Here is a 27,632-nt window from a genome sequence, read left to right as displayed (position 1 = left end):
GCTCCGCACGCTGCCCCCATCCCAAGGGCCATTCCCGCAGCTCCCACTGGCTGGGAACCATGGCAAATGGGAGCTGCAGGGGTAGCACCTGTGGACAGGGCAGTGCGCAGAGTCGCCTGGCCACGCCTCCATATAGGAGCCGGAAGAGGAACATGCCGCTGCTTCCGGGAGCTGCTTGAGGTAAGCACTGCCCAGATACTGCACTCCTGACCCCCTCCCGTGCCCCAACCCCCTACCCCAGCCCTGATCCCCCTCCTACCCTCTCAACCCCTCGGTCCCAGCCCAGAGCACCTTCATACACCCCAAACCTCTCATCCCCAACCCCACCCCAGAACCCGCAACTCCAGCCTGAGCCCTCACCCCCTCCTGCACCCCAACCCCCAATTTCATGAGAATTCATGGCCCACCATACTATTTCCATACCCAGATGTGGCCCTTGGGCCCAAAAGTTTGCTCATCCCTGATTTAACCCTACAATTTTCTACACAAGGACTTAGAGGTTGCTATAACTTTAAAAGTCTATGTCATGGAATATAACATTAGCTATCAGTGTGTCTAGTAGCATTAAGAGCTGGAAAAAGCTTAATTTATTCACAGAAAAATAGATAAATAACCACTGTCGTCTCCCTGTGACTAAAATATATGTAGTAGGTTTGCAATATACAAAACATTTAGTGACATCCCCCGTGAAGGAAAATACCATGGTTCTGTTTGATGTAAGCAGAAGTGATAGAAAGTAACTTTCACTGTATATTAAAAGTTTCTATAATGTCAGAAGTCTATTGCATCCACTGTTCACTTTTCCAGAGCACGCCAATCAGATTTCATGTTTTTTAAAATCTCTGCCTCTGGCAATGAGTACAGTTTGGAAGCTGAACTGAAAGTTTCACTTCATACACTGCAATTCTGGATAAGTGCTATAATTGGGCAGGTGTGGGGTTTCTAGTTTATTATGCAACTTTCAGTAATTTGGGCACATTATGCAAGTGTCCTGTTGGAAAATGCTTTTAACAGCTATTCAATGGGATAAAAATTTCCCAAGTATAATACATTTGAAATGTAGATTAACTATCAAAAGAGTCAGCATCAATAGTGCACAGAATTCCAAAAAAATTGGACTCTTTATGAAAGATGGAAAAAAAATCAATAGCCTTTCAACTTGAGTTTTTAAAACAGCAAAAACAATTATATGTGTATCAGCATATTTTTTTGTCTAACTCCTTATATTAAAAATTTTATAGCAGCCTTTACAAAGAGGAATGGAAAGAAACTTAAATAAGATCACTATGTGCAACAGAGATGAGCCAGGTGCAGTATAAACAGATTGCAGGTATCCTGCAAACCTACCCTTATGTGAATCAGCTCTGAGAAAAAACAGTTGCAGTGACCTTTCTCCTGGAATTGCTGCTCCTAGAAGGGGCGCTTCCTGGAAGGGCACTATTATTTCTACAATTCAGGGTAAATCAATGCATTGCTTTTAAGAGTACAAATTTCAGAGGCAACACTTCCAGAAGTGAGGGCACTGAAAATGATTCCAGAAAGCTATTCAGGGGAAGATTAAGAGTCAAAATACCTTGCACCCAGAACCCTGGAGCTTTAGAATCTCCCCCTGTCTTGCAGGGTTATTCAGTGAAACTCAATGAGATCCTGTTTTTTTTTTTTTTTTTTTAAATTAAGGATTTCTTCCTGCAGAACAGTAGAATTTTAAGGCTGCACCTGTGAACTAACCAGAACATGGGTTATGTTTAATGTGGGTAGCTCACTCAGTCTAAGTGATTTAGCAGAATTTCAAAGTGCAGACACTGAAAAACAATGTAGCTGTAACCATAACGGTCCCATGATCTTAGAGACATGAGGTAGGTGAGGTAATATCTTTTATTGTATCAACTTCTGTTGGTTAGAGAGGCAAGTTTTTCCGCCTGAAGAAGAATGCTGTGCGGCTTGAAAGTTTGTCTCTCTTACCAACAGAAGTTGGTCCACTAAAAGATATTGCCTCACCCATCTTGACACTGAAAAACAAACATTTCAAAACCTTACTCTGATATCTGTAGCCAACAATGAAAAGCTCCACCTGACTGAGCACTTTAAATTACAGGATAAAATAAATAAAAGTTTACTGGAAACAGCACACTGAATAAACAAATTTTGGAAAACTGTGAACTATGCCATTGGCTATACACTATCATCTTTCTATATTATTACACAGGGAAATATCTGCTTTGGATTAACTGGTTTGTTCGTGGATGTCACAGCTGGTCACAAATAAGACATCTGCCTGGAATAAATAATACAACTCAAGGCAGAAATTCAGATACTTGAGTTTGGGGTGACCACGTGTAACCAGAAACCATTGTTTAATAGTATAAAATAAGGAAATACTATATGAATGAAGAATGCTTTGTCTTGCTGCCGAAGGATTCCTTCTGACAGTGATAGAAGACCTACATTCAGGCTCTTTGGGTCTTCTCTTTTTGTCTGTACAGCATACAGCACAATGGGGCCTCAGGCACTACTGTAATGTGTGTAACAAAAATTAACGTACGGTTCTTATTTTTTTCTCAGCCACCATTGACAAGAGTCAGATTGCACATTTACTTATGCCAGCTCATGGTCACACTAAGGATTCAAGTACAGCATATAGACATTAAATGGAGTTTTTGGGTTGCATTCTCCTCAGCATATGTTTTCTAGCTATATAAATCTTGCATATGAGGCCATTTCAGACTGGAGTTTTTGAAAATCCCACCATCTCTTTATTCCCTCAATCCCCACATAGTTCTCTCTCTTTTGATAGATCCGATTTCAGCGATCACCAGCGAACAAGGACTGTAACACTCAGAAATGATAAATGTCTACAAGGTCATTTCAAAACTCTGAGCAAGTTACTAAAAGATGAGTTTTAGTTTAGTACTTTGAATTTCGTATTTTGTTTTCTATCAAAATGGTGATGCAATGTATCCCTACATGTTGTAGATAGAGGTGGGGAAAAGGATTATATAGGCAATGATTTTTTTGTGACTAATGAAAGAGTATTTTCATCTCTGACAAGAAGGTTATATACACTTTTCAAAGTGTATGCCTTAACCACCAGTTAGGATGACTGTAGGGTGCTCTACATATCAATCTTAAAATGATGTAGGATGCTGCAGTCCACTTAAGTGGTACTTCTAGCAGGGAGAATAACCACCTGTGCTATGTGATCTGTACTGATTGCCAGGTTGTTTCTTAGTAAAGTTTATGTTTTGATTCTGACCTATAAAGCCCTAAGTGCTTTGGATCCTGGTGACCTTAGAGACAGCATTACTCCCCAGGTGACTACAAAGGTCATGATCATCAGAGATAATGGAGTTTACAGCTTCTTGGATAATGGCTGGCAGCAGGCATTTTCAGAAGGGATCTAACTCACTTCTCTTCTTGACAGAATAGAGTCCAATCAGTTAAATGTATGAGAATTATGCAATCCCCCAGAGATTTTATTTGTGGCAGACTGAGAGAGCCTCTTGGAGTTTGATAAAAACACTTGACAGTATTTTATAAATACTCAGAAGCTTGAGAAGTGATTTTAGTCAGAACTAGTCATCTCAAAGCTAGGCTTTTTTTTTGCTGTCCATTTCTTTGTAGAGTGATAGTTTAATGGACCTTCACTTTCTGACCATGTGGTAATTAAAGACAATCAGACACTGAAAAATTAAGCAACATTTAAGATATGGCTTAAGGGCAAGTATGCAGGGTCTGTACCTTACAACCAAGTAGCTATGTAAACACACAATATATTATCTTTTACAAAGTTATATACTTTTTGACGATTTTTTAATGCCACTTTATTGGTACTGGAGTACATAGTACTTCACGCAACTTAACTCATTCTGCTTCTGAAATGTTGATATAAGGTTATTACTACATTTTTTAGTGTTTACTAATTGGTTTAGAATTTCATAAGTGTGGATCATGGAATGCTTATCATAACCATCAAAAAAAAATCTCATTTTTAGAACACAGCCTCCTGCAATAAATTTAAATAGGTCTCTCTCAGGCTCCCCAAGGATGATGACAACAGAATGCCTCTGAGTTAAGATCAGAAAATGAAATGGCCACTCAGAATGATAATCAGAATTGCAGGTGATTATCCACATTTCAAGCCTGGGAATGGCTGTCAAACTTGATTATTTTTTTTTAAAAACTAGTCACCTCAATTTTCAAAACCAAAACTGGTTAGAGTGGAGCAAGTGCACAATGGAAGCATTTCAAGGAGAATCTTCTGCAGAATGACTTTCCTGCCTTGCCCCCAACTCTGTCTCAGCAGCTCTCTGACTCATGTATGTCAATGAATGGATTGATATAATGAATGTTCAGAATAAATGTCAGTATGGGATGTTCTACAAATACTTCACAAATAAAGGAAGAATGGAAAAGGAAGTCCTAACTGGGACTTCAGAAAGGAATCTCATTGTAAATATTCACATTAAGCACTTTTGCATAATGGCACCACTGTGATTTGCTGTGTAAAACCTTTGAAAGCACGTTACTATTGTCAGTCAGCATACGTGGAATGAATGTACTTGAGTATCCTCAAATGTCTGTTTAACCAAAACTCCATGTTAATCATGGCCCAACTTTTACCATGTAACAACCTAGAGACAACATGTGCTGAAATAGATCATGTTTGCCCTATAGATACAATACAAATATAACTGTCAGTTTTAAATATAAAAAAGTGAGTCATTTTATTTTTAAAAACAAGACACAACCACAAGAAGTGGTGTGTGGAAAAAACCATTCAGCTGCGTAAAGTTACACTGAGTGCAGAATCTCACACTTATTCACAGTGGCTCCAGCTGAAATAACGAGCTATAAATCTGCCATATTATAATTCCAGGTAAAACAAACTAGAGCAGACAACCTGCTAGCAGACAAAGAGAAAGCAGTAAAGGTGCATCTTTCAACCAGCATTCAAATCAACACTGACAATAGTAAAGTATCCACAGACTAAAGTAGTCCAGAAAGCTGAAAAGATCTTCACAATCTGTTTTGCAAAAACATTCAGCACAGTAAAAAAAGGTCTGAAACACGACTTACAATTTAACCCAATAAGTATTTACAAAATAAACTAGTGTGCACGCTGGATGCCAAGGCTGAAAACCGTGATTTACCTGACGGACTGTGTGCTGCAGAAGGAGTGGAAGTGGAGCTGGCAGTAACTGAATCACAGTGTCCAGTACTCCCACTGCCACTGGAAGAAGGAGATGGCGATGAAAGCGGTGACGGATTGGGCTGGTTTATACACTGGGCTACTGCAAAACCTACAAGACAAGACAATGAAATGTAATAACAGAAATATTTCAAGTTGGACAGTATGGTAAGGGCAGATTGGGAAAGGGTGAGAGGACAACAGTGCCTCACATTAGTGTTGATTCAATTCACTGACTGAAAGCAGCTACCTAAAGGTCACTTGCAGCTGAAAGGGCTGAGAAGCAAAGCGACATCTAACTGAAAAGTGTTACTTAAACTTGCAGGTGGACGATGGAAGACGGATGCAGAGATGCTTGGTAAGAGGCAGAAAATCAATTTGTGAAACAAAATGGACAGTGATCTAATGCATGCTTGAAAGCTATTGCCAATTTTTAGTAAATACTGGGGGGCACAGATCAGCCTTCACGTTGCACTCCCTGTCAGAACCCGACCCGGCCCAAAGTCGAGGAAGCTAATGATCTAACCAGCAGACCAAATTCCAGATGATGAATCCTGACTATGTGCCGCCTGAGGCACGTTGCACAAAAGCTAAGTAGTAGTAAATACTGGCTTCAATAAATTCAAAGACGACCTGCCAAAAAGAGAGCTTTACTAAGGTTACACTGGAGACAGCTGTCTCTTTGTGAGGCTGAAAACCTGTATAGCACTTCAGTGGAAAATCACCACCCTTGGGGAATATTATCAGTCAAACCAAATGCTGACATTAGATGTTTTTCCAGCTGTTTGAGAGACTTTCCCAAGTCAGAATACAGCAGAGTACTATATAATATCTGATCTTCTCAATTAACAATACTTTTAAAAGAAATGTAGTGTACAGATTCTATTATCAAAAAGAACGAGAAGTACTTTTGGCACCCTAGAGAATAACAAATTTGTGCATAAGCTTTCGTGGGCTAAAACCCCATTTCATTGGATGCATGCAGTGGAAAATAAAGTAGAAAGATTACACACACACACACACACAATGGGTGTTGCCATACCAACTCTAATGAGACTAATCAATTAAGGTGGGCTATTGCTATATAATTAGGCAGGACAAAAGTATTTGAAGAGCAACTAGCAAAAGAAAAACTAACAGCAACCTTTTTTTTTTTAAACAGTAATAAATCACCAGGACCAGACAGTATTTACTCAAGTGTTCTCAAGGAATTCAAATATGAAATTACAGAACTACTAACTGCAGTATATAACCTATCATTTAAATTAGTTTCCGTACAAGATGACTGGAGGATAGCTAATGTAATGCTAATTTTTAAAAAAGGGGCTCCAAAGGTGATCCTGGTAATTACAGGCCGATAACCCTAACTTAAGTACCAGGCAAATTAGTTGAAACTATAGTAAAGAACAGAATTATCAGTTCCAACACAATATGTTGGAGGAAAAGTCACAGATTTTCTGAAGGGAAATTATGCCTTGCCAAGCTATCAGAATTCTTTGAGCGTGTCAACAAACATGTGGACAAGAGTGATCCCGTTGATATCACATACTTGGACTTTCAGAAAGCCTTTGACAAGGTCCCTCACCAATGGCTCTTAAGCAAAGTAAGGAGTCATGAGATAAGAGGGAAAATCCTCTCATGGATCTGTAACCAGTTAATAGATAGGAAACAAAGGGTAGGAATAAAAGGTCAGTTTTCACAAGGCAGAGAGGTAAATGTGGGGTCCCCCAAGGATCTGTACTGGGACTAGTGCAGTAAGTGATCTGAAGAAAGGGTAAATAGTAAGGTAGCAAAGTATGCAGATGATACAATATTACTCAGTTAAGTCTAAAACTGACAGTGAAGAGTTACAAAGGGATCTCACAAAACTGGGTGATTGAATTTCATCTGCCATTTTGTTGCCCTGTGTTGATAAATGCAAAGTAATGCACACTGGAAAACAATTCCAACTATACATACAAAATGATGAGCTCTAAATTAGCTGTTACCACTCAAGAAAGATCTTGGTGTCATTGTGGACAGTTCTTTGAAAACCATCTGCTCAGTATGCAGCAGCAGTCAAAAAAAGTGAACAGAATGCTAGGAACCATTAGGAAATGGGGCCGGCTCCAGGTACCAGCGCAGGAAGCAGGTGCTTGGAGAGGCCAATGGACAAGGGTGGCACGTCCGGGTCTTCGGTGGCAATTCAGCAGCGGGTCCCTCAGTCCCTCTTGGAGGGAAGGACTGGCTGCTGAACTGCTGCCGAAGAATGAAGCAGCGCAGGAGAGCTGCCGCCAAAGTGCTGCCGATCGCAGCTTTATCTTTTTTTTTCTCTTTGCCGCTTGGGGCGGCAAAAAAGCTGGAGCCAGCCCTGTTAGGAAAGGGATAGATAATAAGACAGAAAATATGACAATGCCATTATATAAATCAATGGTACATCCACACCTTGAATACTGTGTGCAGTTCTGGTTGCCGTATCCCAAAAAAAAAGACTTATTAGAGTTGGAAAACATACAGAGACTGGGAGTGTTCATCTTAGAAAAGAGACAGCTAAGGGGGGGATATGTTAGAGGTCTAATAAATCATGAATGGTGTTCAGAAAAAGTAGTACATACTCCTTCACATAGTACAAGAACCCAGGGTCACCCAACAAAATGTATAGGTTTAAAACATACATAAGGAAGTACTTCTACATACAATGCACAGTCAACCTGCGAAACTCATTGCCAGGGGATGTTGTGAAGGACAAAAGTATACTCGAGTTACAAAAAGATAAGTCCATGGAGAAAAGATCCCTCGATGGTTATAAGCCAAGATTATCAGGGATGCAACCTAAAGACACAAGAGCCATTTTTCTTCAAAGACAGATGGCTTTGCAGCTATATACAAGTTGTTCAGCTAATGTCATTGTTTCCTCAGCTTCAGCATCTATAATTAAAGGGGTTTATACATTTAAAGGACAGAAAGGATTGTTAGACTTCCTGCACAAATCAGGCCACAGCATTGCACCAATCATATTTGCTGTGGAGGGACCTATTCTTTCCTACTATGCAAAGGAACATGGATATTGTATTCTGAGATTGCTTGAACTGATTTGTTCAGAAGGGTGGACAACCGTGTTTGTTTCTCCACTTCCAACTCTTCAGAATGACTTGCATGAAATTGATTATGAAACAGTTCTATGTGACAGCCACACTGCTGCTGAATAGGTTGAAAAAATGAAGAATCCTGTTCTGCAGGGTGCTGCAAAAGATTTCAGTTGAAGCCCATAATTATACTGCACAGTTTTTTAAAGGGATAAGTATATACTCATTATTAAGCAAAAGCTTATTCACTCTTCATGCCAACTCAGTATCAGAATACTGCCATCTTGTCCGTTTCTAATTCCTATGCTCACACAACCATAATTTATCTGAAACTTCATATTGATCAGCTCTCATTCCAATGCTCAGTCCACCCCACACCAATTGTTTTGTAAATATTCTCAAATATTTTGTCCAGTCCAGATTTGAATGACTAGCAATGAGGCTTCCACTACTTCCTTATTCTCTATAGTCTGATACATGAGATTTAGGGATTTTTTTCTGTTATTCAGAAAATGTGATATGTACTGTTTCCAAGCAATGTGTACGCTGAATGCTATATATAGGAACTGCCAAGCAATAGTTGCCGGAGCATCTATGATTCTAAGAAATCCCCAAAAGATTACTGTAGCCTGTAGATAACTCTGACAAATCAATTTAAGGGTTCCAAATTCTAGATTTTTTTTTAAAAAGTCACATGATATTTTAATCACTGAATAATGTCATTTTCTAACCCATTTTCATAAAGATCCAGTGAAGTGGTATCCACATGATGTCATGTAGCTAGAGTGCTCCTGCTGCTGCCTTTTTAAAAAAAAAACAAATAAACCCCACCAGGTCTAGATAACACAATATTTAACATAAAGTCAATATAGACTGGTTTTCAAAGGTGCTGAATATCTCTCGTTCCTAGTGATTGCAGTGGGATTTGTGGATGCTGGGCACTTAAGGAAATCTGGGTATTAGCAAATAAAGGAAAAGATATTTCAGCTTACTGTTCAGTATATAGTCCCACATAATAGGGTACGGTAGAAAACATAACATAACTTTGCTTCCACAACTCACGTACACCTCCACTACAGTATCGTTCCTTTCCCATCTCACTCTATTATATGACAGTCTCCACTCTGTAAATGTCTCCAGAACAATTTGTAATAGATGAATATTCAACTTAATGTTTCAGAAAGATTATTATTTGTTAAAATAATAGTGCTTGCTGTGGTACAAGACACAAAACTGAGGCAATGCATAAGACCAAACCTTACAGGAAAACAACTTTGGTTTTGGTTGGCTTGGTTTACTTCTGTAAGCATTATGAAAAGGAGTCTTAAGGATGGGGAGGGCAGGAGCAAGCTTCCTCAATATTTACCTAAACCTGCTTCTTGGCATAGCAGGCTCCCCTGAAGACTAGTCAAGTTTCCTTGGAAACCTATCCACAAAGTCATTGCTAGTTGAACCAACAGTCATTCCTACTCTCATGGGCAGTAGGCATTGCAGCTGTAGAGATTTATTTCCAGTTAACAGCAGCTTAGATCTTGGAGAAATGTTATCATGGGGAAAGAGGAAGCTAAATGGAACTATGCAGTTGCTCATCTGAAGGTGACTCAACGTCTTTTGGTTAGGGACATAATTTCCTGCTATTATGGTGGCATGTATGGGGAGGGGTTAAATGTCGAGGAACTTCCTGCTCCTTAATACCACAGCAAGAGGTGCCCTGAGATAGATCAGGTTGCTTAGATCAGTGGTTCTCAACCAGGGGTATGTGTACCCCTGGCGGTACTCAGAGGTCTTTTGGGGGTACATCAACTCATCTAGATATTTGCCTAGTTTTACAACAGGCTACATAAAAAGCACAGTGAAGTCAGTACAAATACAAATTTCATAGACTATAATTTATTTATACTGCTCTATACACTACATAAGAATATAAGAATGGCCATCTTGGGGCAGACCAAAGTCCATCTAGCCCAGTATACTGTCTTCTGACAGTGGCCAATGCCAGGTGCCCCAGAGGGAATGAACAGAACAGGTAATCAAGTGATCCATCCTCTGTCACCCATTCCCAGCTTCTGGCAAACAGAGGCTAGGGACACCATCCCTTCCCATCCTGGCTAATAACCATTAATGGAATATTCTCCATGAATTTATACTGTACACTGAAATGTAAGTATAATATTTATAATTATAAAATAAATCAACTGGAATATATGGTGAAAATGAGAAAGTAAGCACTTTTTCCAGAATAGCATGCTGTGACACTGTTGTATTTTCTTATGTCTGATAAGTTTTTAAGTGAGGTGAAACTTGGGGAGTATACAAGACAAATCAGACTCTTGAAAGGGGTCCAGTAGTCTGGAAAGGTTGAGAGCCACTGTCTTAGCTTGACGATAGAATGGAAACCAGAAGTTTTCTAGCCCCTATGCGTATTTTCGTATGGTAAGCTTGTGGCCCTTTGCATGGAAAGGTGACTGTACACAGGCACTTTAATCCTTTGTAAGATTTTCAAAGTAAATACGATGCCCATGAAAAACAGAGGTTTACTGAGTAACATTCTATTCCAAAAGTTAATCACCTCCTATACTCTCAGTGTTGTATAATCATTTATATTCCATTTTACTTAAACTTAAGAGGTAATTAAGAAAAAGAAAATTGGGAAGATGATCTAGAACTGTGGCCTTTTAAAGCAAAACAGAAATTAATCTAAGAGAGTCTATGATACATAGGTTACCATTGGTGTACACAGTATTTACATTTTTCTGTACAGAGCAATGCGAGTTCCTGCAAAAAATGTGCAGGCTTGGACTAGGGTTTGTGCACATGACAAAACGTCTGTATATATTCGCTATACTGGTTTCTCACACATTCTGTTTTATTTTTGTTATTTAAAAAGTGTCTGTATTCATATATATTTAAAAAACAAGCATTGAGAAACAAAGGAGCTCAAATTCGAATAACAGTTGCTTTAAAAAACTGTTGTGTTGCCTGGGAGCAATTCCTCCTAATTCAGTATAGATCATGCAAACATTCTTTACATATGATAAAGAAGTTTGAAAATGTCTATGCTTCATAAACTAAATTAGAAATATGCTGGAATATTTAGAGCCACCTTAGTAACTTGAAACTAAAATTAGAAATACAAATTTCATAACTATCAGTGTGTTGCAATTATTATGTCGGCAACTTGATCATGTGACACCACACTCAGCAGGGATATCCACCTTCAGCTGTAGAGATGTGATAAATGGCACTCATTATGCACCTTTGAATGACTCCACCTGCACTCTGCCTACTAATCCCTCCTGCCAAAACTACTATTTGCATTTCAAACATCTCAGTAGCTTTCAGATAGCTGACTTTTTTAAACAAGTGGTATAGCAGCATTTCTTCCTTTCCTTCTAACATGGATTTCCCCCTAAGCTTTTTTTTTTTTTTTAAAAAGGTTTCTAAAAAAGTATTAATCCTCAGTCCCTCTGGGGATTGTGCTCAGAGTTAGACTCACAGGAATAGGCAGCCTCCCTTTACAGGTAGAGACTTGTGTTGAATAGAATGAGGGCAGTGAATGAGATATTATGAGAACAGGCTGGGTTCCATCCAGGTAGATCATGTTCTGAACAGATATTCCTTCTTAGCCCTGGTCTACCCTATGTGTTTAGGTCGAATTTAGCAGCATTAGATTGATTTAACCCTGCACCCGTCCACACGACGAAGCCATTTTTGTCAACTTAAAGGGGTCTTAAAATCAATTTTTGTACTCCTCCCCGATGAGGCGATTAGCGCTGAAATCGACATTGCCGGGTCCAATTTGGGGTAGTGTGGACGCAATTCAATGGTATTGGCCTCCGAGAGCTATCCTAGAGTGCTCCATTACAACCGCTCTGGACAGCACTTTCAACTCAGATGCACTAGCCAGGTACACAGCAAAAGCCCCAGGAAATTTTGAATTTCATTTCCTGTTTGGCCAGTGTGGTGAGCTCATCAGCACAGGTGACCATGGAGTCCCAGAATTGCAAAAGATCTCCAGCATTGACCAAATGGGAGATACTGGATCTGATCGCTGTTTAGGGAGACAAATCTGTGCTATCAGAACTCCGTTCCAAAAGACAAAATGCCAAAATATTTGAAAAAAAATCTCCAAGAGCATGATGGACAGAGGCTACAACAGGGACCCGCAGAGTGGCTAGCGCAGAGAAGGCGGCGAAAAAAATGCACTTGCGATGAAATGTTCTCTGAGCTATACAGTCCTCTCACACTGAAAGAGCTCAGCAGAATGTGTGGAGGCAAACAATGTCAGAGTTCAGGAAAGCAGAAAATGAACGAGAGGAGAGGAGGAATGAACGAGCTGAGAGGTGGCAGGAGCAAGATGAGAGGTGGTGGGATCAAGATGAGAGGAGGCAGGATGCAATGCTGAGGCTACTGGGGCATCAAACTGATATGCTCCGGCGTCTGGTGGAGCTGCAGGAAAGGCAGCAGGAGCACAGAACGCTGCTGCAGCCTTTATGTAACTACCTGCCCTCCTCCCCAAGTTCCATATCCTCCTCACCCAGATGCCCAAGAATGTGGGGGAGAGGGGCTATAGGCACCCAACCGCTCCACCCCAGAGGACTGCCCAAGCAACAGAAGGCTGGCATTCAATAAGTTTTGAAGTGCAGTGTGGCCTTGTACTTTCCTCCTCCACCACACCGCCTGGTGCTCCCCTCCTCCTCCACCCCTCCCCGGCTCCCTTGGCAGTTATCCCCCTATTTGTGTGATGAATTAATAAAGAATGCATGATTTTGAAACAACAATGACTTTATTGCCTCTGCCAGCAGTGATGGAAGGGGGGAGGGTGGTTGTCTTACAGGGAAGTAGAGTGAATCAAGGGGGCGGGTTTTCATCAAGGAGAAATGAACAGAACTATCACACTAGCCTGGCCAGTCATGAAACTGGTTTTCAAAGCTTCTGATGTGCAGCGTGCCCTTCTAATTGCCCTGGTGTCTGGCTGCATGTAACCAGTGGCCAGGCAATTTGCCTCAACCTCCCACCCCACCATAAACATCTCCCCCTTACTCTCACAGATAGCACACAGCAAGTGGCAATAACAATTGGAATATTGGTTTTGCTGAGGTCTAACCAAGTCAGTAAACTGCGCCAGCGCGCTTTTAAACGTCCAAATGCACATTCTACCACCATTCTGCACTTGCTCAACCTAAAGTTGAACAGCTCCTTACTACTGTCCAGGGTGCCTGTGTACAGCTTCATGAGCCATAGCATTAAGGGGTAGGCTGGGTCCCCAAGGATAACTATAGGCATTTCAACGTTCCCAACAGTTATTTTCTGGTCTGGGAAGTAAGACCCTTCAAACAGACCAGAGTTCCTGAAGATGTGAGCGCCATGTACCTTTCCCGGCCATCCCATGTTGATGTTGGTGAAACGTCCCTTGTGATCCACCAGTGCTTGCAGCACCATTGAAAGGTACCCCTTGCGGTTTATGTACTGGCTGCCAAAGTGGTCTGGTCCCAGGATAGGATATGGGATCCGTTTATTGCCCCACCACAGTTAGGGAATCCCATTGCAGCAAAGCCATCCACTATGACCTGCACATTTCCCAGAGTTACTACCCTTAATAGCAGCAGCTCAGTGATTGTGCTGGCTACTTGGATCACAGCAGCCCTCACAATAGATTTACTTCATGGAACCAGGAGAGCAGAGTTGCAGCGGAAGTGGTGTTTGGATGACGATGGTTAGCAGTCCTACTGCACCATCTGCTGAAAGCAGTAAGGCATCCGCACGGAAAAAAGGTGCAAAACGATTGTCTGCTGTTGCCTTCACGGAGGGAGGGGCGATCGATGACATGTACCCCCAAACCACCCATGACAATGTTTTTGCCCCATCAGGCAGTGGGGGCTAAACCCAGAATTCCAATGGGCAGCGGAAACTGCGGGAACTGTGGGATAGCTACTCACAGTGCAACGCTCCAAAAGTTGACGCTTAGCCACGGTAGTGTGGATGCACTCTGCCGATTTAATGCGCTTAGTGGGGACACACACAATCGACTGTATAAAATCGCTTCCTAAAAATCGACTTCTATAAATTTGACCTAATTTCGTAGTGTAGACATACCCTTAGACAGATCACCAAAAAAGATACTGCTTGGCAAAAGCCTGTCTTAATCAACTTCAAGAAAGTGTTGGCTAGTTTCCACAGAGAGCTAGAAGCTATGGGAGACCAGCAAGCTGATCAAACATAAGGAGTTTACATGATGAAGTAGATATGCTGTAAAGTCAGATACAGGCCTTGGTGAATAGTTCAATATTGTGACTTAATTTAGACAAAGGTGTGTGTTATCATCAATCCTCTTTGCAATTGATTGGGTGATGAAGCAGGCAACAAAAAGCCTTCTGAACATTGTAAAATGGTTTAGCAGATATGAGTTACACAACCTTGACTTTGCCAACATCACTGCTCTACTAAGCATGATGTGGAACTGAATGACTGCCCTTGTATTAGAGAGAAGCAGCAAAAATTGGACTGAAAGTAAATGCAAAGAAAATGATCATTATGAAGGACACTGGACAGGTAGAAGAGTTCTATCATCTGGGGAGCATGATGACATCTGAAGGTATTGGATGATTAGGAAGATTAGGATTATAGAAGATTAGGAAACAACACTTTTGGAAGGATGAACATCATCTGGTCAAATGGAAGTCTCCACATCAAACAAAAGGTCAGATTATACCATGCAATAATACTGAACCCACTACTACCCAGAAGAGAGACTTGGACAATGACAGTGGCTAACAAAGAGAGACTGGAGCTGCTCATCACAGATGGCTGAGGAATATATTATAAATTTATGGGAAAAAAAAACAACAAACGGGAGAGTAAGGGAGCTGACAAGTCACATCATGTTACACAATATCATCAAAGAAAGAAGGCTTAGGTGGTTGGGATACATACACCATATGGAAGATGGGAGACATGACAAGCAATCATTAAACTGGGTACCCAAGGGAGGAAAGAGAAAGCAAGGAAGGCCAAAAAAGAACTGGGAGAAGACACTGACAGAGGATACTGAATGCACTGGCATCACTGCGGAAGAAGTATCACAGTTAGGAACTGGACTGCCCAACGTTTCAGCGCCAGAGGAGGAACAAAGGTCTAAGGTAAGGTGCGCTCCTTTTAGTTAGAGGCTAGTCATATTAGGGTTGTGGATTCTCTAAGGACAGGACTACTCTGCAACCATCGGTTTTAACTGCCTCTCCTGTAGATATACCCAACCTAGCCAGGTACCAAATAGCAATGAAGCTGGAGCAGCAAGGGCTTCATCATGGGCCATACAAGTGGGACTGTGGACACTTTCTCAGGTGGCTAGCTGGCACTCAAGCCCATAGTGCTGCAGCTAGATTAAAGTTAGCTCAGGTATGTCTACGGGTACGTCTACACTACGGGACTATTCCGAATTTGCATAAACCGGTTTTGTAAAACAGATTTTATAAAATCGAGTGCGCGCGGCCACACTAAACACATTAAATCGGTGGTGTGCGTCCATGGTCCGAGGCTAGCGTCGATTTCTGGAGCGTTGCACTGTGGGTAGCTATTCCCTAGCTATCCCATAGTTCCCGCAGCCTCCCCCGCCCCTTGGAACTTCCGGGTTGAGATCCCAGTGCCTGATGGGGCAAAAATCATTGTCGCGGGTGGTTCTGGGTAAATGTCGTCAGTCACTCCTTCGTCTGGGAAAGCAACGGCAGACAAGCATTTCGCGTCTTTTTCCCCTGGATTGCCCTGGCAGATGCCATAGCATGGCAATCATGGAGCTTTTTTTGCCGTTTGTGACTCTCACCGTATGTGTACTAGATGCCGCTCACACAGGCGATTCAGCAGCGCTACACAGAAGCATGCTTTTGCTTTTGCATGACAGCAGAGATGGTTACTAGCCATATTGCACCATCCAAATCCTTCCATAAATTGGAACTGAGGATGATCATGGCTACCAGTCCTTTTGTACCATTTGCTGCTAGTGCCCCTGGTCAATCAGCCAGGGGCGCAAAAGCCAAGAGTGGTTACTAGCCATATTGTACCTTCCATCGTTTTGTACCATTGGCTGCTGTCATAAGTGCCCCTGGCCGATCAGCCAGGGGCGCAAAAGCAAAAATTGGGAATGACTCCCTGAGTCAATCCCTCCTTTTTGGTATCTAAAAATAGAATCAGTGCTGCCTAATATAGGCAAGTGTGCTAGAGAACCACCTGCTCTGTGTCAGAGCCCGCAGAAATTATTATCTGTATGCTATTCACAGGGGGTGCTCCTGTAACAACCCCACCTGTTGATTCCGTTCTTCCCCCAGCCTTTCTTGGCTACCGTAGCATTGTCCCCCCACTTGTGTGATGAATTAATAAAGAATGCAGGAATAAGACACACTGACTTGTTAGTGAGAAATGAGTGGAAGGCAGCCTCCAGCTGCTATGATAGTCCAGACAGGACATTAAGCAGTGTGTAGGAGAGAAGCCCAGCATCCCACTGCTAGTCCAGGGGCAACTGAATCTTTTCTTTACACATGAAGGGTGGGGGCTGATGGAGCTCAGCCCCCTGTTGCTATGATGAGGATGGTTGCCAGCCATATTGCACCATCCATCCACCAGAAAAAATTAGGGCCAATAGGCTGATGACGAGGACCGTTACCAGTCCTTTTGTACCATCAGCTGAGGCTGATGATGAGGATGGATTTCCATCTTTTTGCACAATCAGCTTATGCTGATGATGAGGATGCATTTCCATCCTTTTGTACCATCAGCCGCCCATGACGGGGGGGGAGCAAGGATGTTGGTGTTGAGTGCTGCACTATCGCGTCTATCTGCAGCATTCAGTAAAGATAGGGTGACATGTAAAAGAGTCAGAGGATTGTTTTACCTTTCGCTTCTGGGGGTGGGTGGGGGGTGGGTGAGTAGATTGCCAAGCTATGCCCTGACCCGCGGGCACTGTGTTTGACCCTAGAAGCATTTGGAGCTCAGCCAAGAATGCAAATAATTTTAGGAGGCTGCAGGAACTGTGGGATAGCTTCAGTCCTCCAGTCCATGCGCATCCATTTGATTCTTTGGCTTTCCGTTACGCTTGTCACGCTGCAGTGCGCTGAGTCCCTGCTATGGCGTCTGTCTGGAGATTTTTAAAAAAGGATTCTGAATTTCATCTTCTGTAACGGAGCGCTGATAGAACGGATTTGCCTGCCCTTACAGCGATCACATCCGCATGGTCCATGCGGGAGCTCTTTTTTTTATTTTGATTTCGGACTGCATCGCCACCCGTGCTGATCGGAGCTCCACGCTGGGCAAACAGGAAATATTCAAAAGTTCGCGGGGCTTTTCCTGTTTACCTGACCACTGCATCCGAGTTCAGATTGCGGTCCAGAGCGGTCACTGGTGCACTGTGGGATAGCTCCCGGAGGCCAATACCGTCGATCAGCGTCCACACTAACCCTAATCCGATATGTTAATACCGATACTAGCGTTACTCCTCTCGTTAGGGAGGAGTACAGAAACCGGTTTAAAGAGCCATTAAAATCGATATAAGGTGCCTCCTAGTGTGGACGGTTTTGGCGTTAAATCGGTTTTACGCTCCTAAAACCGATTTAAACACCTAGTGTAGACCAGGCCTACATGTGCTGCAATCGTATCTCTGTATAGACATACTTTTGTTTGTTTGTTGTTTCTGACATGATCCCTGAATTTATGATTCTGTATTAAACATAAATTAAGCAATTTGATATTTCAATTTCCTATTGGCAGATACTTTGTTTTGAGAACTGAATTTCTTGTTTTTTAATTAGCCCACAAAGCAGAACATGAAATGACTAGTGCTTCCCTCACTAAACATTTTATCAGTACTTTAGTTGGAGACTTAAAGGTAAGATAAATTAATAGTTCCAATGTTATGCAAAAATATAGACATACTAAATGGTTAATTTGTTTCCATCATTTGTATATACCATAATAAATTCAGTGTTGCTCAATGTAAACATTTATCACTGTACAAATACGTTGTTGCAACATACAAGATACCATAGTAAAGTCCACATGGCATACTATGGTGAAATCCTGGCCCTACTGGAGTGAATGACAAAACTTCCATTGGCTTCTTTAGGACCAGCATTTCACTCCATGCATTTGGGCTTTGATTTTCCCTCTGCTTAAAGGGAATTAGGTCACCTAATCTGATTGATTTTCCATGGAAATTGAGTGCCTGATTCTCTTAGGCATCTTTGAAAATCCCAGCCTAAATTTTAAAAATTACATCCATTGTAATGAGATGGAAAATTAAAATAATTCTCTCTTGGATTCACTCAAGCTTTTGCAGTTCGAGACTGCTTTTTAACTAGGGCTGCTTACAGGGGTGCTGGAACAATTTGTATAGTGGGGCCATTGAACCGAACTGTAAACCCTATACATGATGGAAACCACTTCAAGCCAAGGGGTGTGGCAGCACCCTTAGTTCCAGCACCTATGGTTGCTTACATAAATATTTCAATTTAAATCACGGTCTGGCACTTGGAATGGAAAGAAACAATTTATTAAGCTCCTAAGGAAACATGCAAGTGCAGACATGATAACTTAATATATATTTACTTTACTTAGCAGCAGGTAGTCTCAAAGTAACTTAATGTTAAGTAATGAGAAAGTTAATACCTATCATACCAACATGCTATTTCAGACCTACATGGAGCTTGTTGCAGGGCTGGGGACTTGGTTCTTAGTTGGCTCTAGAGACCGTGTTTGTACTTTTCCATTTAAATAAGTTTTTGAATTTCATTTGCTGTACTTCTAAATTTCATTGTTACAATACATAAATCCACCATAAAGTCTCGTATCACATGCCATGATATTCCTACAATATCTCCTATGACTTTGTTCCATAATTCCCAGAAAAATCTTCTGACTTAACCACAATCTTTCATTTTAGGATACAGCACCATTCCTGGCTCCATTTTAAAGAATCTATGGAGAGCATGGTAGTAACAGTAAAGATTATGAAGTGTGTCTATACTCATATAGCTCAATGTTTGCACACTATTCTGTCCATCTCATTAAGACCACACACCTATCCACTGTGGAAGAATTACAGAGACATATCAGGATTTTCTGGTATTTTAAGTCAATGTTCATTAAGTCTCACATCAAAATCTGTTTTAAAAATGTGCACATAACCATAGTAGAATATACCTATTTTAGAGGGGGGGAAAAAAAAACCTGTGTAGTAAGCAGCTATCTATACTGTAAAACACACGATTTATTTATGTTTGTTTCAGAAACCAAACTGATTGATCTTCCACAATCTTTTAGATGAATTAACAAACTGAGGCTGCACACAATGGCGCCTGATGGTTTATGTGAAGGGAACCACAAACTGAACTACTTCAAATTTGAAGGAGTTCTGTAGCATTCATGCCCACTGAAGTTTATTTTTTTCAAAAGTAAATGCATATTAGGTTTCTGGTACATGCTTCACATTCTGGAAGACCAGTTATGCTGGGAAACAGGGAACAATCAATGTCCTTGAGACCACACAGGCAAAGCACAATCATTTCTGAGCAATCACAAAAGTTTCAGTTCTATTTTTTCATTTCAGTCAATCCCCGATAACGAGCAAGACACAGGAAAATTCACCTTCTCGCTCACTTTTACAAGACTTTTTTTTGCTCTTTTTAGAGTGGGCCTGATATAGGTTAGAGTTGGGTGTAGTATGAGTAGGCAGCATGTAACCTTTTACAGAGAGCTTTAACAATGGAACCTCAACCCTATTCTGCAGTAACTGCAGGCTCCTCCCTGAGCAAAGAAATTAGGTGCTGATCTGCGGATGTTAAAAGGTGAACATTAAATAGAACTTGCAGCTGCTTCTCAACCAGGCTATTAAAAAGACCATGGGGCAAAAGTAATCAGGACTAACTTGTTAAGAACTCTAGCCTCTTGCTCCATATCACTGACTGCCTTCTGTTCTGTCAGTTTTACAAATTAAAGTTCATGTTCCTTCTCCTTACCTCTAACTTGCTTATATTTAATTTTTTGTAAACTTAACTTTCCTTATTATTTTGCTCCTCCTGCAAGAGTTCACTATGCTTCAACAAGGATGGGAATAAGTTATACCAGTATAATGCATCTTTATACCAGTAGAAGTGCACCCGTTTTAGGGACTGAAGTGGATTAACTATTTTGGTAAAAACAAAATCACACCCCTAACCCAAATAGTTATACTGGTAAAAATTGTGTGTGTAAACCAGGCCTAACGTCACAGAAATAGCCCCACTGACTTCAGTGAGATGACGTGGGTTTTGCAGGACTATGCTCTTAGTTTGTACCTTCATCCCCCCAGGCTGCCGCTTTCTAGATACTCAGGGCGTGGATAATGATCCACCCATAACTGCATTGGTCATTTATGTATTTGGAAGGAAACCGATGGTAGAGTATTAATGTTCATGTCAATGCAAAGGGATTCAGATATTTATTACATCTTTTTATTCTTATCAGTGTGTAGTCTCACACCTTATTTACCACACACCCTCCAAATCTTGCACTGAATAAAGAATTATTTTCCTTCTGGATATTTTATGAGTGCTTCACAAACACTAATGAATTTGTCTTCACAATATACCTTTGGCAGAAAAAGGTATTCTAAAGATGGGGAACTGAGACAGAGAGAGATTAAAGCCAAAGCTGCCAAAAGTATATGCCGAGTTTGGATGATCAATTTAAGAAGCCTAGGGCCTGATTTTTCAGAGTACTCAGCATTTTATAGCACTTGATACATATTCGGAGCAAACACTTACTGACTTCACTTGCACTTGTGTGAGCTCAGTAGTTTTACAGATCAGGCCCTAGATCTCAAGTTGGAACATGAGAAACACAAAACTATTTTTTTCACATGGAGCCATTGTAAGTTATTTGCCTACTATCACATACAAACTCTGTGGCAGGGCAGAATCCAGTTCTCTATGGTGCCATTTAACAGTCTTAACTATGAGACCATTCCTTCTCTTCCTGCAATCCCAACCCTCATTCACCACACACCTTCCAAATTATGAAACAAATAAGACAAGGATCCTCCAGACAACAAAAGGGTATGAGACATTTTGACAGTGGGATTAACAAATATTTGTTGGCAACAGAGAAATGTCGTGACCCAGGAATCCTGCATTCCATTCCAAGGCCCAATGAGAATATTCTCTAGCAGTTACAAACCCTTCTACTCCTGTCTCTTCCCCGCTCGGTCCCATTCTCCCTTCCCTTCCCCACACACTTGCTAGTCAGTCCCTTGCACTAGAGTCAGGTACTTTCTCCTTCTCGTCCATGAGGTTTAGGTGTCATAAGTGGGAGAATTGAGAACACAGAAGAATATGTCCCTGATCAGGTCTGGTGTCCAGTGCCACAGTGACAGATGGGAGGAGTAACTGCAGGAAAAGTCCTACTCAGTGGAAAAGGAATGTTGGAGAATTTTGTGGCCAAACTCTAATAAACTTCTACTGAAAATGTGCAAATACTGATTTTCAGAGGCCTACAAATTTGGATGGTTATTCACTGGGACCAGCACCTTCGATACTAGAGCAACTTCTCTGCCAAACTTCAAGTCCCTGCATCAAAGCATGGTAATACTAGAATAGGGGTCGACAACCTTTCAGAAGTGGTGTGCCGAGTCTTCATTTATTCACTCTAATTTAAGGTTTTGCGTGCTGGTAATACATGTTTACGTTTTTAGAAGGTCTCTTTCTATAAGTCTAATATATAACTAAGCTATTGTTGTGTGTAAAGTAAATAAGGTTTGTAAAATATTTAAGAAGCTTCATTTAAAATTAAATTAAAATGTGGAGCCCCCCGGACCGGTGGCCAGGACCCGGGCAGCATGAGTGCCACTGAAAATGAGCTTGTGCCCCGCCTTTGGTGCACGGGCCATAGGTTGCCTACCCCTGTACTAGAACTTCTCAGCAGTTAAAATGGTTTTTTTAAAAAAAAAGGTATTAACATTTTCCTAATTTCATTCTTGGAAAAAAATGAACTCTTTTTGGTTAAAATATAAAAAAATGTCAGAGATAGACACCTGGCTCAGAAATTTCAGCTCAAAAGGGTAAAATCTGTCAAAGTTATAAGCAACTGAAAACAGAGTCTTATAATGGAAAGTGTTCTGCAACTTTAATTATAAACACTGCTGCAAGCATGATCTATAATGCTTTGGCTGACTCCAAAATTGCATCCCATTTCATACAGTTTATATCCAGATTAAAACACAACGTCTCTCTTCTTGTATTAAGTTAACCAGTTTGATTAACCTTTTTCCTCCTTAACTTTTAATATGGTCTAACTAGTTAGCATTTTATTGCCATACAGAAGTGAACCAAGATTAATAATTTTTTACTTGCCTAAAATGTATCCACTCTAGAAAAATACCGCTCTTGCCTTTGAATTATATAACTTAATATATCCCCATTCTGAAGGAAGCTAAGTACCTCCTGACTCCCAAATCTGAAGTCTATTCCAATGGATGCTGACAATGTTGACATTTTTTTTGCAGATGCTCTACATCTCTCAGAAAAAGACCTGTTTGTTGCAACAATGTCATAATCTGTGCTATTAGATAAACTGAGCTGTGCACGCCATAAAGTCAGATGCAGGTGTCTGGCAATACATTGCACTTTCCTCACTATTTGTCACATCTATTAAAGAGAACCATTTATGACTTTTTGGCTAGGTTAAGCAGTAATTAATTAGTTCCCATTAGCTACAGATAGCCATGATCACACTATGAATGACAAAGGGTAGAGTAACAGTGCATCAAAGGAGATTCTTAATACTTTAAAAGGGCCTGGGCCAAGATTATATTCAATTTTTGTTCATCCACAAGTTCTCAGCTACTTTCAAAATATCTCCTCTCAGTTGCCAAAGCTGTTCAAATGTACAAGAGAACATTTTGAAAAATGCCTTTCCTTCCCATAAGTCATGATTCTGAGGGGAGACCATAACCAAAACAAACATTTCTGGAAAAGTATGAAATGAAAACTTATATCAAATTCCTGGAAGGAAATGGGAACAATTACACTACATGTTACCAGTAATAGTAGAGTGCTTTTAAAAAAAGAACCAGAGAAGAGATTAATAACATCGGGACCAGGAAGCACAATGCAGAACATATACATATATTTTTATGCCTATCCAGTTTAACCAAATCACTAAGGAATAAGGATAGGGCTTTCATTTTTCTTTCAGATTTTGGGTTAGTGTTGGGGAAAATTATGTGATGCTTGCTAATTATGTGATTACAATTAAAAGTCAGCTGGAAGGAGAATGCTCTGCTAAATCCTTTTTTAGTTGGGAAGCCTAGAAGTTTCATGACAGAAAGGACAATGGACTAGGGGAGAGAGATATTGACTTTTCTTTTTTGGTGGCAAAGCCCTCTGTAGTTTGAAATGGTAATAACTCCTTTAAAAAGTAGTTCAACTGTAGGGTGACCAGACAGCAAGTGTAAAAAATCGGGACAGGGAGTGAGGGGTAATAGGAGCCCATATAAGAAAAGCCCTAAATATCTGGACTGTCCCTATAAAATTAGGTTTCAGAGTAGCAGCCGTGTTAGTCTGTATACGCAAAAAGAATGAGAGTACTTGTGGCACCTTAGAGACTAACAAATTTATTTCTGCATAAGCTTTCATGGGCTACAGCCCACTTCATCAGATGCATAGAATGGAACACAGAGACAGAAGATATTTATACATACAGAGAACATGAAAAGGTGGAAGTAGCCATGCCAACTATAAAATTAGGACATCTGGTCACTCTATTCAACTCTGAAAAGTGATTGGAAGTGTCACTAGAAGGATTTATATTTTGGTATCTCGGTGATGGTCAGATCAATACTGCTAGACTTAAGGGATTTCTACTCCACCTCAACTGGCAGCTTTGCAGATATATCCTGGATCTGAAAAGCTACTTGGGATCTCTCACTCAACACCAGCAAACCAGACCCAGTTAAGCTGTGCTGAAGATATATCTGCAGAAAAGAAAAGGTAAAATTGCAGGACTGAGAAAAAACAATGACTTGTCAAATGAACAAATAGGATTTGGCAATCATTGAGACACTACAAACATGGAATCTCTAAGGCATTAAGGTGCTGAAAAAGTAGATCCCATATGCTTTTAGATTTGTGTTGTAGCCGTGTTGGTCCCAGGATATTTACATTTGTCATTTTGTAATCTCTGTAACAGAATGATTTCATGTAAATCTGTTTGTGTTAAGAATATGGTATAATTTCTTACTGATTGCATTGTTTCAGATTCCCCATGTTTGAGCATCATTTCTTTGGCTACCATTAGATTTAGGTTCCTTGATTACCCCTCTCCACACCTTCACGTTAAAGGCAGCACATGTGCCCTCAAGGAATTTTAAGGCAGTGTGTCTGCAAAATTAACAAGACACGTCATAGCATACACATTGCTCAGTGATAGGACTGTTAAATGCGAATCCAAAATAACCAATGTTAAATATAGTCTCTGTTTTCCCCAAACATTAACAGGCAAAAATACTAGAGCAAGCAAATTATGCAATATTACATTGTGAAATGTATAGTCAACAGAGCATGGTAAACTCATTATGGACTTAGCAGCAATGGGCAGACTCAGAATTCTTGAGAAATATCAAACTTCCAGTCACAGATCTGGACAAATACTGCAGACCATCTGAAACTCAATCAAGTATTTTTAAGACACAAGGAAAAAGACCAGCTAGGTAGGTCTATTAAACCCTCAACAACAGTTTGATTACCAAACTTGCTGCTCTTCTTCAAGTCCCAGTAGCGTACTAACAATTTGTCTTCAAAATAATTAAGACAGACTGTTTCTTTTAGGTATAAGTTATTTATATCTTTTGGACTAATTCCAAGCAATAAATCCATAGACTCAGTTTTGAACTATTATACGTGCCTGAAATGGAGAGAACTTGTACCTGACTTTTATAATTACTGCTTACAAAGATAAACTTATTTCTTGCAAACTGCACTGTGCCAAAAGAGCATTTTTCTGAGGTTTTGGCAGCTTAAGTTCCATTAAGTTTTAGTTACCACATATTGGCACCCTAGGCCTACATCTACATGCCACTGGTGGCGGTGTGCTGTGTACGTGAAGCTACATGTCAGTGAAATGCAAGCTGCTTCCACACAGTGGTGCGTAGCTACATGTGTCACTAAAAGGCTCTGGAGGGAGGAGGCAGCAGGGAAAGGCTCCAGAAGTGGGAGCAGATGGAGACTTTCCCCATTTTCTCAGCCTTTCACTGAGGAAGGACTCCAGCAGCAGAGAGGCTGCAAGACACTACACTGCAAACAACAACAGCATACGTGGGGAGGCATGGCTTGGACGTGTAGAGAGACACGTAAGGTATGTAATCGGGAACATACCCATTACCTTCAGGCGTGTCTTTACTTGACTAATCCATGCTGTCTACCAGGGTGGATAAAAATCCATTTTTAGGAGAGTCAATGAGTATGACTTTAGTGTCTCTTTCCAGAGACGGGTGTGTGTGGTCTCTAGATGGGCTGATCAGTATCTACCAAGTGAAAGTAGTTTAGAAACTTGAACTGAAATTAAATACATTTGAGGCTGTTTATTTTTAACAAACTACATAAATTAAAGCGTTGAGAGGGAGGGCGTGGATTAAGCTTAAGGGAAAGGAATACAAATAGGGATGAAAAACCAAGCTTCTACTGATGGGGCTGGGAGGCTTAAGGGAACTACTACACCCCCGTTTGCAAGAGTTGAAGAGGCCTCCACTTATCTTGGATACCTAGTCCTACAGACACCCAGCCCTGAACATCACCAAACTTCTACAATGAATTGTTCATAAACTGAATTTTGAATTTTTGACCTCCTCACTTAATCATTGCTGTGACTCCCTGAGAAGTTTTAGATGAAAACCTCATCAATTCCAGCTTTCATAATTAAGAATTTAAGGACAAGCAATTAGACCTTAGAACTTTACACTAATTGCCTATTAAATCTAATAAGACCTAAAACTGTACTGCTCTGCTGACTTTCATGTAATCTATGCTTCTATAGCAACTTTCAGCCAAGGATCTCAAGAAGCTTTATGCACATTCATGCCCAAATTGCCTCTGTGAAGTAAGAAAGTTTCATGCCCATTTTAAAGATGATGGGAACAGACTTGCCTCCAGTAAGTCATGGACAACATCTGCAATAGAGCTGGGAATAGAAACCAGGAATCCTATTCCCCACTCTCATTCTCTAACCATTAAAATATTACATATAAATTTGCTTTTCCTTAACTCAATTGTCGGTCAACAGCTATGTTAAAGTGAAATCCCATCCACTGTTCTTGATTTGGAATTCCTCAGCTTTACCAATGACTAGTCTGTTGCAGCTGTTTTTACACCTAGGCTTACATTTTTAGCATAAAATTTTATTCTCATTAATTAAGCGCATACATTTCTGTAAGCCAACAAGGGTTGCTTGCACAGATAGAGCTCTATCAACAAACATATTGGAAGTCTAGAGAAAAAATCCAAAATTTATTTTAGCGCACATGGATTTAGATTCTCAGTGGTGAAACTGAGTGTTTGTATTTATCTGAGGTTGTCTGCGTCCATTATTATATAACTTGCTTTGTCCAAACTACAGTTTTTTTACCACACAAGCTTCCTGTCTTAGTAAACTTAAGAGTGTCTTGCAGAACTAGCAATGGGAAATCTGTTTTGTTAGCAAAGAGGCATATGCTGAGTGTGGCAAAAGAGTCTGTTCAGTACCTCAGGCTGCCAACAGAAAGAGGATACTCTGCCAGAGACCATCTAGGACTTAGGAGCTTTCTCTAAATCTCAAATTAATATTGGACCTCAAATTTCTTCCTTTTGTTGGCTATGGACTCCCACAAATGTACAATGTACAAGACCACATAGATGAGAAAAGTTTAAGTGAGCATCAACAAGCACCTTTTTAAAAAAAAACAAAAACCCAACAACCCACCACAACCCTCAGTACCACCTGTCCAAATTTGATCTAAATTGTTGAGGTCACTGGTTTTCTTCCAACCACTGGTTTTCTTCCTTGGTTCATTTCTAATTATCCTATCATCTGAATCCTTGACACAATACAAAGTAACTTTAATGCTACAATCAACTGATTGATTAAATGCTACAATCAGGCAGCAGGAGATGAACCAGAAAGAGGAAGCTTCTGGTTAGCATACATATCAATGGTACATGGCAATTACAGGAAAAGATAATACAAAAACAATAATTGTGTTTTGTTAATTACATTTACCAAAGTTATTTAGACTGGGGTTCTGGCTCTTCAGTGTCTGAAAACCTCGGTGTAAGTCTGCTATGTTTCTGAGCCATGTAATGAGCCTCATCATATCATAATCATTGTGACTG

The 27,632-nt window shown here is 40.6% G+C and overlaps 1 protein-coding gene across 13 annotated transcripts in view; it reads right to left on the bottom strand.

The window, feature by feature from the left end:
• Positions 1-27,632, bottom strand: part of CLEC16A (C-type lectin domain containing 16A) — a 204,653-nt gene that overhangs the window by 13,553 nt on the left and 163,468 nt on the right. For 10 of the 13 annotated variants that reach the window (XM_044978772.1, XM_044978771.1, XM_044978778.1 and 7 more), the window contains one exon: positions 5,151-5,300. The exons of the other annotated variants lie outside the window; for them this stretch is intronic. In XM_044978772.1, coding sequence (XP_044834707.1) covers positions 5,151-5,300 — 150 coding nt within the window. The remainder of the gene's footprint in view (positions 1-5,150; positions 5,301-27,632) is intronic. 13 annotated transcript variants of the gene reach the window in all.

The sequence above is a fragment of the Mauremys mutica genome, chromosome 11, assembly GCF_020497125.1.
Source record: "Mauremys mutica isolate MM-2020 ecotype Southern chromosome 11, ASM2049712v1, whole genome shotgun sequence".
Lineage (NCBI taxonomy): Eukaryota > Metazoa > Chordata > Testudines > Geoemydidae > Mauremys > Mauremys mutica.
The sequence above is the reverse complement of the archived record's forward strand: the minus strand, read 5'-3'. Positions and strand labels throughout refer to the sequence as shown.